Source organism: Aedes aegypti, chromosome 2, assembly GCF_002204515.2.
Source record: "Aedes aegypti strain LVP_AGWG chromosome 2, AaegL5.0 Primary Assembly, whole genome shotgun sequence".
NCBI lineage: Eukaryota > Metazoa > Arthropoda > Insecta > Diptera > Culicidae > Aedes > Aedes aegypti.
In genome coordinates, this window is record NC_035108.1 from 297,295,132 (window position 1) to 297,308,518 (window position 13,387).

At 40.3% G+C, this 13,387-nt stretch overlaps 1 protein-coding gene across 2 annotated transcripts in view; it reads left to right on the forward strand.

The window, feature by feature from the left end:
• Positions 1-12,912, forward strand: part of LOC5571682 (Kv channel-interacting protein 4) — a 341,315-nt gene extending 328,403 nt beyond the window's left edge. For both annotated transcript variants that reach the window (XM_021845470.1, XM_021845471.1), the window contains exons 5-7: positions 2,093-2,166; positions 4,436-4,648; positions 12,090-12,912. In XM_021845470.1, the coding sequence (XP_021701162.1) occupies positions 2,093-2,166; positions 4,436-4,648; positions 12,090-12,200 (398 nt within the window). In that variant the 3' untranslated portion in view covers positions 12,201-12,912. The remainder of the gene's footprint in view (positions 1-2,092; positions 2,167-4,435; positions 4,649-12,089) is intronic.
• Positions 12,913-13,387: the final 475 nt, after the last annotated feature.

The window sequence follows — 13,387 nt, forward strand, 5'->3', positions numbered from 1 at the left end:
ATTCCAACGAAAACAGCGAAAAAAGTTTTTATACATTTTTTACGATTTTCTTGAGAAAAATACATGCAAATATATTAAGAGAAAAAAATGCTTCTATCCATTTTCTATAACCTAGGGTGAAACAAAGTATTTAAAACACATCGTTCGTCCAAATCGAGGGTGGCGCGTTTTGCCCCCTATGGGCATATTACCCCCAGTTCTTCTATATTTCTTTGATATGTTTGCTCCAATCCAATGACTGGTTTTAGCAATTGCAAGCTTATTTATGCGACTTACCTGTAAATTTTGTAATTCACAGCTAGAGATAAGGTTTGCCTTGTTGCAAACTGTCTTCTCTTACTTCATGAACGCAGTTTTTGTCCTGGAAACCATCGAGACCGGTATATAAGGGAATCGCTTAGCTTAGCTTAGCTTAGCTTAGCTTAGCTTAGACTGACTACACATATCAATGGTTGCTATTCCGTGATTGACCGAGGTCAGTGAAAATGCACAAAGAATCAACTAGAAGATCGGCTGGGATTGGCCATAATCTTCTTCAGTGTGCATAATTCAGTGCCTCTTTTTATACATGGTCAATAACGGCGCCGGCCACGTCCTTGCAGTCAGGTGGGATTGGGGGAAGGAATGTTAGTGTGTAACCTTTGCTATTTGGAGACCGTGTTTGCCTCTGCATCTCCACAAAGGTTACTAGGAGGGATGTTTGTTAATGGGAAGGATCGTTGGGTCACACGATTCACTTTGATAAGTGATTAGACCATGATAAATAATTATTTGTGAGCTATAAATATGCTTATATGTAAATATAATATTTTCATTTGGTGTGAACAATATCTATGTAGGGAAAAATTATGCCGACACTTGAGGTGACGAACTTATCAAAGTTTGTTGAATAAAGTGAACCTTTCGCAAGTCTACACTCGTAGTGTCGAACCATTCAAAGTTTTTTTCTAATTACAAAAATAAAAGTAAAAGGAAAAAGATGTTTTGAGAAAAAAAAAAATTGGCCGTAAATAATTTTTGAATCAGAGTTTATGTCGACACTCACAGTGACGAACCTTTCATAGTTTGTTGAAAATTAAAGGTGCAATCATACATATTTTATAGATTAGATATAGTAGCATGAAACGAGCTCACCAATTGATCCGTCATCCTTGAGCAGCAACAATCCACTTTCAGCTTCACTCGTTTGCTCGGCTATATAAAAACACACAGAGAAAATAGGCGCGCGAGAGGGAAAACAACTGACGACTGCTCGGGCTTTCTTGACGCACTGCCAAGGAGCAAGCGTCAACGTCGAAAGATCAAAAAGAACTTATCGAACGCGGCACTTTTTCACTTTACTCGACCGATGCGCGACATGTTTGATCCTGCCCTCATCGCCGGCCCCCGCAGGAGCAAGCGTCAAGGTCGAAGGATCAAACACAACTAAATGATCACGCCACTTTTTCACTTTCACTCGACCGACGCGCGACATGTTTGATCCTGCCCTCATCGCCGGCCCCCGCAGGAGCAAGCGTCAAGGTCGAAGGATCAAACACAACTCCGAGACCGGTATATAAGGGAATCGCGTAGATAAAGTACGTCTTGGATCAGGGGGTAGCTGTATAAGGAAATTCTAAACATATCTGATCCCTCACATATCTTGTGCAATTTCGAAAGATTACAAAATAATCCCAAAAAATGTTGATTTCAATTATACAGCTTCAGTTTCAATTCATTTCATCTAGTGTGATTTATTCATCTCAGCATTTAAATACACATTCCATCACACTGGAAAAAATTTTCTAAGACATGATAAATCTGCTGATTTATCATCCATTTCGTGCGTAAGCAAACTCACATCGACGATGTAATGTAAATCCATAATAATATGTACGCTATTGCATCTTAAATGGTATAATCTGTCAATCACCCTCAAAGCCATAGCATATCTACCCACTGAATTTGGACCGATTCCGTTCGACACGAGTACCCCTAGAGCACAGCGTATCGATTGTAATCACTCATCCGTAAGAATCCCTAATTTCTTCGACCATCATCAGCTAACTTGTGTTTCTTTTTTCCTTCTATTACCCGTCGCCCGGAACTACAGCCAGTAGTGGTCAGTACGCACACTACGTGTTCAACTCCATCGATCTGGACCGCAATGGGTCATTAAGTTTCGAGGTAAGCACATACAGATTAAGGGTGTCCCAAAAATCATAATAAAATAATATAAAATATGCTTATTTCCATGCAATTTTGGAGCTCATATGAACTATATAAAAATCAATTTAAAAATTCCCTCAGATCGTTTTATGAAAAATAGATATTAAATAAAAAAAATCATATTTTGACGTTTTTTGCAGATATTTTTAAATCCTACTATTTTTCTAATATTCTATTCTAAGTGCTTGCACAGCCAATATTGAAAAGCATCCTGGAAATACCGAAATTTCATCCAGTATTTTCTTGTCAGCATTAATATTTGTAGCATATCAATGATTTGATACAAATATTAAAATGGCCAGGCCCACTGTGCAGACTTGGGGTTTGAAGGTAATTTAAAAAAAAAACGGCGATCAGATTATTCACGAATGAATAACATGATAGACGGAATATTTTTTAAATATTGTGATGGAAGAAACGGGGACAACCGTACCAACCGTTCCAATCAGGGAGATCGTGTAAAATCGTTGGGAGTGGCGTTGCTAAGAAAGTTAATGCGCACTCCATTGTTGTTTGTGGTTCTTTTCCAAGGATGGGACACAGGTATTTCTTCCATATGTCCTGGCTATGAAGCCTAGGCTTAAGCGCCCTTACTCGCTATCTGAAACGAAAAGAAAAGTAACTCTGACCTCCCTCCCGACCGAAATCTATAAAGTATGTATCCTGAATAAATAAAACCCTTTCATGAATTGTGTTGAAAAAAAAAAAAAAAAAAAAATGTATGTACAAATCATCAGAGTGGCATTTTGGACCACTCTTCCCTATTCGTTTTGAAGTGCAAACAACTTAAAAAAATAGAACAATCTCACCAAGTTCATCGATGGCCGGTGTAGCTGTCATGAGCATGTAAGCTACCATCTACTTCCATCCCCAATCACGCGAGAAAATGGTCACGTTCGAGTATACGTCAGGTGCACATTTTTTACACTTTTACCAAAACACATTGTTTTTGCATTGTGTGGCTTTTGAACTACTATTTTTATTTTATCTTATTTTACAAGACAATGCCTTGTTTCGGCAGGAATTATTTAAAGCACAAGCTAAATTGCGGAAAACTCCCAATGCGGAACGCGAAATCACACTTATCACAAACAAATGATAAACTTTAAACGGGTGGCGTAGGGCCGGCCGAACCACCAGCAAAATCACGTAACAATCTAGAACGCGGAACAACACAAACTTTCTTTACAATGAATCTCCGCGAAGAAAAACACTTTTATTCCTTCAAATTACATTTTTCCATAGAACATCGACAAGTGGCATAGCACCATCAGCCGATCCGAAAAAAAAAACGCGGAACGAAGTAAACGTGACAGAAAACTCAAAACACAGCCGCCCGCGCGCACGGCTTGCTGCGATCTCAAATCCTACTATTTTTCTAATATGCATATTTTTTAACTTAATTGTGAATTGTGCAGTATAAGTTTTTGTAAGTGGACTTTTCCTTACTCGATTTCTCGTTAGAGAACCACAGTGAAAGTTGGTTTTCATGGATACCTCGATGTTCACTTGGATCGTATTTGTACTGGTTTTATGTTCTAGAACTCGATACCTCCCTTACTCGATGGTTCCTTTATATCGAGAATTAGTGTAACTCAAATTGAATATTATGCAATAAATGCTCCAAAAATCAATTTTTGTAAGTTGTATAAGGTTCTGTTGACAAAAAAAAATAAAATCTTCAATAGTCAATACCGCATAATTTTCCAATAATGATCATAAAAGAATAAAAAATTCGGAAAATAGTACGTTTTGAAAACATATGTACAAAACGTCATAATAAAAATGATAATTCACTAAAAAAAGCAATATTTTTAAATCGATCTAGTGAAACCTTGAAAAGATCTTTTAAACAGTTCAGATGTTCTACAAGAACGCTATAAATATGCATATACATTTAACTCTCCATAACTCGATATTGAAGGAGTTATAGAACATGAAATCAGTGTAAACTCGACCCAAGGGAAAATCGAGGTAGCCATGAAAACCCACTTTTACTATGGTTCTCTAACTCGATATCGAGATACGGAATATCGAGTAAGGGAGAGTTGACTGTATTTTATTCTACGACCATAACTATTCAATCATTGATTTTTTGTGGGACACCCTAATACACATGCCACCAGTTTCCGCCCAAACGAGCTGTTAATTTATTCTGATCCGAGCCGTATTTTTTCTCTAACTCGTTTCTAACTTCCTTCCTCCCCAAACACTGTCCAACCCGTAGGAATTTGTGGCCAACTTATCGATTCTGCTGCGGGGCACCGTTGACGAGAAGCTCCAGTGGACGTTCTCGCTGTACGACATCAACGGGGACGGCTGCATCACCAAGGAGGAGATGAAGGAAATTGTAACGGCCATCTACGAACTGATGGGGAAGGTCCCGGAGGGATGCGACGAGGAGCAAGCCATCAAGGAGAAAGTCGAACGGCTATTTGAGGTGGGTAATTGTTGGATAATGTGTGCTTTTCTTTTTGCGAGGGCGATAGTTTGGAATTATTTTCTCATGCCATGTGAAGATTGGGCTCATTACTGGGATCATTTCATTTGTGTAACTGCTCGCTCAATTCATTGCCATCATAGAGAATGGGATTAAGTATGGATGATTTTCAGGACTTCATCATGCTCGTTTGCAGTTACTGAGCTAGCAGCGATTGATACACTTGATTGATAATCTCCAATCTTGTTTCATGAGAATTATATAAGGGTTATAAAGAGAATCAGCCCTAAAAAGAAATTAAGGCTGGATTATGTCTGATGTGAAAATAAAGATCTAATTAATTGGACAAACTACAAGCATATTAAGAGAGCTTTCCAGAATGGCATCCGTAATATCAAAATCTGACTTTTGATGGCAACACTGCTCGATTATTATCAAAAGATTACATTACCTAAGCGTACAATTATAAATGGTGTAGCATTTTTTCTCTGATTTTAATACCTCCTTCCCCTTTGTAGGATTTTGTCAAAACTAGATTCGCCTCCGTAAAAAAAATAGTATCTCCCCCTTATTTTTTTGTTCTTTGCAGCTATTCAGTCACAGATAAAATATTTTGGATAGAGTTTGGTCCATCAATTGTGTCGCTTGCTCCTGTCGGAGCGAGCGATGGGACCTAAAGCACTTTTTTGAAATTTGAAAAGTTAGTATTTCCGGGTATTTGAAAATTATATGATGAGATCCCACCCAGGTAACCAATAAGCCGTATATTGGGCCAAAATGTTGTTTTACGGCTGATATAATGCTAATAAGCCTTTAAATAGCACTATATAGACCGTATATGGAGGATTGGGCCCAATATACGGCTTATGGTTACCTGGGCACATTACTCCACAATATCTTATGTATTCGACCCCGTTGTCCCCTCAATTTATGTGATCTGTACAATGAAGACTTTTTAAAAACAATATTGTTTATTATGTGACGGATGAGAAGAATGTTGCCAGAAGCTGGATGTTAGTGTCTGGTACCCGGCAGAATAGAGAACGATACAAGGAAGCTAGAGCAGCCGAGAAACGGATTCATCGGAGAAAGAAAAAGCAGTACACTGTGTCCATTTAGCTTAAGACCACCTACATTTTAGAACAAATGAAACAAATTTTGTTGAACTTCAAAGTAGTTGTGATTGTTTTATTGAGTACTTCATTTGTACAGTATTTTGTAATGATTAACTTACGACTAATGAATAAATCTAATTTTTTAGAGCAACTTTATTGATTTCTGCTGTCCATTTTATTTAGGACCATTTCATATATTGTTCGCTTTTACACAGTAAAAGCTATGTAAATAGTGAAATTAATGTGTCAATAATCGGTCACCTTACCATTCCTGTTAATAACCTGGAACATTCGGTTCGGCATACTGTTAACCAAGTTTTCCAGTACAGTCTTCTCAATATTTCCCCATGCCTCCGAAATAGCTGATTTGAGCTCATCAACAGTGGCGTACTGCTTACCTTCAGCATAAATCCTGCGTACAAGGATTCCCCAGAGGTTTTCCACAGGATTTAGGTCTGGGGAGCGCGCTGGCCAGTCCAGCAGATCGATTTTGTGGTCCTTTATCCACTGTTTGGTTTCCTTGCTTGTGTGGATAGCAGCATTGTCCTGCTGAAAAGTGAACTTTTTGCGTCGAAATCTGCGCAGGAATGGTAGAAGACGCGTTTCTAGCACCTGGATGTAGTCCTTGCTGTTCATTTTGAACGACGTGAACGCAGTTATAGAACATGAAAGGTCCAGCTTTCCAGATGCACAGAATCCTGCCCAAACCATGCATGAACCGCCACCAAAATTTCTTGTGGTGAAATATTGTTCTTCTTTCCGCAAATCTCTCCAGTATCCATTAAATCCGTCGGGACCATCCAGATTGAACTTCTTTTCATCACTGAAGATCATCTGGAAGTAAACAAAAAAGAAAACATACTTTTTAATAAACATTCCTTAATCACGCTGAAAATTGCTTTAAAATAATACGCCCTTTTCACAACTTACCATGGTCCACTGTTGATTCATGTTGGCTTTTGCAAAGTTCAAGCGTCTCTCGATGTGGGATGGAGTAAGGTTTGGAGCTTTTGTCTTTTTGGCCCTTTTTATGTACGGACTTTGGACCAAAACTTGACGAATAGTCTCCCGGCAAACGTTCAAATTCAGCTCCTGCTTAATCTGCTTCAGCGATTTTTGTGAGTTCGAAGCGGTTCTAACGATTTCACGTTTTTCTCGTCCGGAAAGCTTCGATTTGCGAGGTTTCTTCCGATTTTTGCCATATCCGGAAGGATTTTTCAGATAAGTTAGGACCACTTGATGTGACCGGCCAATCCGACGAGCAATTTCTCTGATTCCAACTTTATCCCGGTGAAATACTTCTATTTTGCCTTTCTCCTTATCCGTCAGTGCTTTTCCCTTCGACATAATGAACTTTTTCTTCTTAAAAATTTCAAAACACACGTAAAACACTTGTGGTCTTAACTTAAATGGACACCGCAAAAGTATGCGAAGGACGAATAAACACTGATCCTTCATCATCATCCACCACTACTCGTACATTCGACTGCTTACACAAATACAAGCAAAGTGTCATAGGGTGGGTCATAAATATAAACTGTTTTCCTATTGGATCTGAAAAAAATCAGGTGGTCTTAAGCTAGCTGGACAAAGTGTAGCTGTGGAGGCTCTCTTGCAGGCATAATCAACGTGGCTACCGAAGGTAAGCTTATCGTCGATCATCACCCCCAAGTGTTTGACGGAGCGCTTCGAAGTGATCGTGCAGTCGCCTACACTGATCACCGCTTGCTGCACCGACTTTCGGTTGTTGACAACAACCGCCTCAGTTTTGTGGTGAGCCAATTCCAGTTTCCTGGGGCTCATCCACTGCTCCACAATTGCGATCGAGTGGGCTGCAGTCAATTCCACTTCTTCGATCGATTCACCGTAGACCTCGAGCGTAATATCGTCGGCAAAGCCAACGATGACCACACCCGCCGGGAATTTTAATCTTAACACCTCGTCGTACATGACATTCCATAACACCGGACCCAGGACGAAACCTTGCGAGACTCCTGAGGTTATGTGAAAGCACTTTCGACCCACCTCTGTGTCATAGACTAATACCCGATTCTGGAAGTAACTTCCGAGAATCTTGTACAGGTACTCGGGTATCCCCAGACGCAGGAGCGCATCAGCAATAGCCGCTCAACTGGCACTATGCAATGCGTTCCTTACATCTAGAGTCACTACTGCGCAGTAGCGAATACCCCTCCTCTTACGCTGGAGTGCTATCTAAGTGGTTTTCTTAGCCGTCAGAATAGCGTCTACGGTGGACCTCCCTTTCCGGAAGCCGAACTGGTTGCTTGAGAGACCATTTACACCCTCAGTGTACCTCAACAGTCTGTTGAGGATGATCTTCTTGAGCACCTTCCCCGCCGTGTCAATCAAGCATATTGGTCTATACGCCGACGGGTCACCAGATGGTTTTCCCGCCTTTGGCAACAGTACCAGGCTCTGCCTCTTCCACACATCTGGAAATACTCCCTCGTCCAGGCATATCTGCATAGCAGATCTGAACATCCCGCGAGCCTCCAAGATTGCTACTTTGAGAGCCAGGTTTGGAACACCGTCCGGACCTGGTGCCTTCCCCATGCTGAGGGATTTTGCAATCCCTACAAGTTCCTCATCGGTTTCCCTATCCTCATCGCCAGCCCCAATCCCCGGCTGTCTTACGAAAGGAGGCCATGGGCTTGGGTTGTGGCGTGGAAAGAGCCCCTCGATGATCCCCTCCAGCATCTCTGGAGATTGCTCTGTAGGAGCCATTGCTCCTCTTGTCTTCGCCATAACGATCCTGTAGGCATCACCCCACGGATTCGTGTTGGCACTCTGACAGAGTCCCTCAAAGCAGGCCTTTTTGCTTGCCCTTATCTCGGACTTCAGCGCGACTTTGGCAGCGGTGAACACCGTCCGTCGTTCTTCACGCTCCTGCTCGGTACGAGCTCGCTGCATCCGCCTCCTGTCCCGTAGGCAGGCACGGCGCAGGTTCGCAATTGCTTGAGTCAACCAGTACGTCGGTGGTCTCTCATTCCTAGGGTGGATTTTTCTAGGCATGGTCGCATCGCATGCACGCGAAAGCACCGCTACCAGTTCGTCCCCACTTAGGCCGAGTAGGTTACGCTCACGGCGGAGCGCCTCTCTAAGTACTTCGTCATTGAAATAGGATGTCTTTCACCTACGAGGGCTTGGCCTTGACCTAGCCGCTTCCTCAACCCACTGCCTGCTATTGTTGTAGTCGATACTGTAGCGAACCGCCAGGTGGTCGCTGTGAGTGTAGGCATTGTCTACCCTCCAGTTCAAACTACTCGTTAGGCCAGGACTACAAAAAGTAACGTCGATAATCGACTCCGCTCCGTTTCGACTAAAGGTACTTTTGGTACCAACATTAGCTAGATCGACATCTAGCACGGCCAGTGCCTCTAGCAGGATTTGATCTTGCTGGTTCGTGATACGGCTTCCCCATTCCACGGCCCAGGCATTGAAATCACCCGCTATTACTACTGGCCTTCGCCCTGTCAGCACGGTCGTCATAAAGTCCAGCATCTGCGTGAACCGCTCGACCAACTCGGAGGCGCATAGCAGCTACAGAAGAGGACCCCGTTTACCTTGGCGATCACGAAGCCCTCGTAGGTAGTAGGGTAGGTGTACCAGTTATGGACATAATGGTTCCCTATTTCGCCATACATGATAATTTGATTATCTTCAAATTTTTAATCATTCTGTGTGTTTAAATAGTTGATTATCAAATATATATTGATGTTATCAACTTCAAAAATTTTGCAAATATGAAAGTTTTTGAGAAAAAAAACGTATGGCCAAATAGGGAACCACTATAGCCATAACTGGTACACTTTCCCTAGACATCAACTCCTGGACGGAGTATTTACCCGTCGTCCATATCGCCGCCATTTTTCAGGATCCATCCACGATCCAGTTGCCGTTGCCGGCGGGTACTCGGTATGGGTCTTGTTTTACTATAATAACGTTAATATTTGCTTAAATACGCATATTATAGGGCGCTTCATGTATTTTGGACGCAGCGTAACGCGTATATTAATTGGCCATTTCCATTTGATTTTGCCGTAAATGGCCAAATTATATACGCGTAATGGTCTGTCAAAAATACTTTGTTCACCCTATTCTTTTGAGGAAATAAAGCTCCAACAGAAAATATGAATAAAACTAAAAAGGTTTATTCCATGCCATGTTAATAAATGGAACACAATATTTTCCAAGTCGATAGAGCATTTATTTTAACATAACTTACTAAACTTTCAATTTCTTTGTTTATAAATAAAATAAATTGGACACGAATACAATATAATATTCACATAACTATTCAAGGTTTCATAAAATCTGTTGAATGAAAAATTTCTTAGACAATTATTAATCTTATTACATCAATGTTTTGAAGCTGAATCATTATTTTATAACTTAAGTTTAATTTTATATTATTATAATTCAGACAAAGAAATGTGATAAAAGAACTGTTTGTCTTTTTGTTTCTACCTTTTTACCGAAATTATTCAAAATGCTACGTCCACAAGTTCAGACCCCGAGGGGGAGGGCCTCGTCACACATCGTCACAAATTCGTGAAGACCCCCTCCCCCTAAAATGCTACGTCATTTATGGACTACCCCATACTGTAACGTCGTAAAAGAAGCGTACGATGAAAAATAATAATAATAATATTGCAGGAGGATACTAACACAATCTAAATGTTTCTTGAGTACTGCTGGTTTATCGGAATGATCTAATATGCTAAGTCCACTGCTTATTTATTTATTTTTTTACAAACACCTACGAGTATTACATAAAGATGCCATCAAATATTTAAAACTAGTGGTCCCGGCAAACTTCGTATTGCCATCAAGTAGGCTGTTGGAAAACGTTAAAAAATCCCCCATACAAAATGACACCTTAGTCCTCTCCCGTTTTCCCGATTATTCCGGAGGCTTTCCCGAACTTATTCCTTGTACGAACACGTCGCATCCTTTGTAGAGAGCAGCAGTGAAAAACTTGCGTCAATCCGTTGACCCGTGCTCAAGCCATTTCGTGACATACGAACACCACTCCATTTTTATTTATATAGAAGATAATGCATCGAATGTGTAACAAAGTTTAAATGAGTATTGCATTGAACGCAGTATAATAATTCAGAAATGATCATTTAGCTGGTAGTATGGCTTGAACAAAATAAAGGTAAGCTAATCCAAATTTACAGCAAGATGGTGAAATCGAACGTCTAAGTCTCTTGAATACGTCCCATGATTTTTCAAAGAATTCGTCCGAAATTTCCTCCATCAAGTTCTCCTGAAGATTCGTCCAAGAAGCAGTCTCCAGCAAATCCAAAAGTTATTTAATACTTTTCTACAGTCTCCCCCAAAATTTATTCAATCCTACATAGTTCTTTAAAAAAAGATTTCAAATTTTTTTGCTGGTCAGTCATTTTGGAATGGAATCTCTTTAAGAACTCCTCAAAGAATTACTAGTGGAATTCTTTAATCTCTTGTAGAGCTCTTGAATGAATTTCTAAAGAATTCCTGGAGAAAATTCTGATAAAATTTCTGGACAATTTTTTTTGAGGAATTTCTAGAGAATGCCTTGGAGAAATTTCTAGCGGAATTCCTGGTGAACCTCCTTAAGAAATTCATGGAGAAACTCTTGGAGGAATTATCCAGAGTATTCCATGAAGGAATTTCTTGAGAAATCCTTGAAAAATCTTTGAAAAAAATTGCTGGAGAAATTGCGGGGGAAATTCCTTGAGAAATAAACTGGACGAATCTCCTGGAAATCCTGTAGGAATTTATCAAGAAATCTTTGGATAAATTCCGAAAAAAATCTTGGAATAATTTCATAAGGAATTCCTGGGAGAATCCTTGGATTAATCACTGGAGGAATTGCTTAAAGATTCCATGGGAAAATTCCTAGAGGAATCCATGGGAAAATTCCGGGAGGAATTCGTGGAGGTATCCCTTGTTCGATTCTTGGAAGAAGAGGAGTACTTTGAGTAATTTATGAGGGAACCCATGCAAGAATTTCTTGAGGAATTCCTAAATGAAACATTTATGAAAGCTCTAGAATTCCTATAAGTTTTTCCACAACTTTTTTTCTATCTCTATTAACGAGATTTTCAGTCCTGGACTAGTTCATCTCGGGTCCACAACTTTGTAGAAAATAATAACGATCTCATTTGATACCCAGTGAAGTTATTGATCGATTTTAATTATATTACAATCAAGAAAACGGTCGTTCATAAAGATTTTAGTAGTATAAAAGTGATTGTAAACACAATCTGAATAAAAGCATTTATATGTAAGTAATTCATTATATTTTCCCTTCCCAGAAAATGGACCGCAACTGCGACGGAAAAATAACGCTGGACGAGTTCATCGAGTGTTGCACCACGGACGAAAGCATCCGCCGTTCGATAGCCGTTTTCGATACCATCTTCTAAGCAGGAACCTACCACCGCCATCCATCCATCGATGACAGAAGTTACCTGGAAGGATCGAGTAGCACTGCAAAATGAACAAAACAAAAAGTAACCAAAAGTGATAGAACGTGAATCCCACAAACAAAAAAAATGTTTTCCTTGCTGACCAATTACCAGAACCCAGAGCAACCGAGCAGAACTGTGTAACTCATACGCATCCCCAGCAAACTTTTGCTTTGTACAAAAACTTTCCCTTTGGTTCGACCACGACGACGTCATGAGGAAACTGGCAGGTGGTATATAGGGTGGTCAAACCTCACCAAAAGCTTCCTTCCTGTGTGTAGCTGTTAATGTTCGGTTTCTTATCTGGCTTGTGCGGGTAAAATTATTATATGAAGTTCGACTAACAGCCAGGCAAGTTGCTAGATTCTAACTAAGCATAAGGGTGCGGCTTGATTTTAGGATGTTTTCAAGGACCAAAGCTCGTGCATGCTTCTAAAAGCAAATCACATAAGAAACAGAAACCTTAAAGTTTTATATGATTTGAATTCAGATAAGCACACGATCCTTCGGCTTTTCTAACTCTCAAATAAGAAGCCGCACCCTAGTAGACATGTATGTGCATCCACAACGAATTATGTAGGTCTTTCAATAAATAGCTAACAATAGGAAGTATTAAACCCAGAAGGTGGCTGATTGCCATCGAATACTGGACCGGGCTTTCCTAAACTAATGCTACTCTGGTGGAAGTTCAACGGAGCAAGTCCCTATAAGCAAGTGCACTCGGATCCATTGCCGTCCTACTGAGAAGATGAGCTTTTGTATCACACTGAGTTTCGTGTTGGTTGGGCTGAGCACAGAGCTTCTCTACCATAGAAGTTGCAGCCTTCTGGCCGGTTGTAGATTAAACTCTAATCTCGTTTTTGATAAATTTTCTGTTCCTGCTGAGATGACATAGCGAGTGAGGCAAAATGAAAAGCATGTTTAGCAGCACTAAGCTAACAATTAGTTTTACGGCTTCTTCGTACTTGGTGCTGCATTGGGTCATCGGATGGAGAACCATCGCTGTCGTGTTCAATCCGGAAATTCATTATTGCAGTTTGAGAATCACAGTAGGTGGATCGTCGAACACAGTTTTTTTTTTCAAGTTATTTTTCATTTCATCTTCAATTATTTCCAGATTTCCAAAAGTAAATATTCCTGCAATA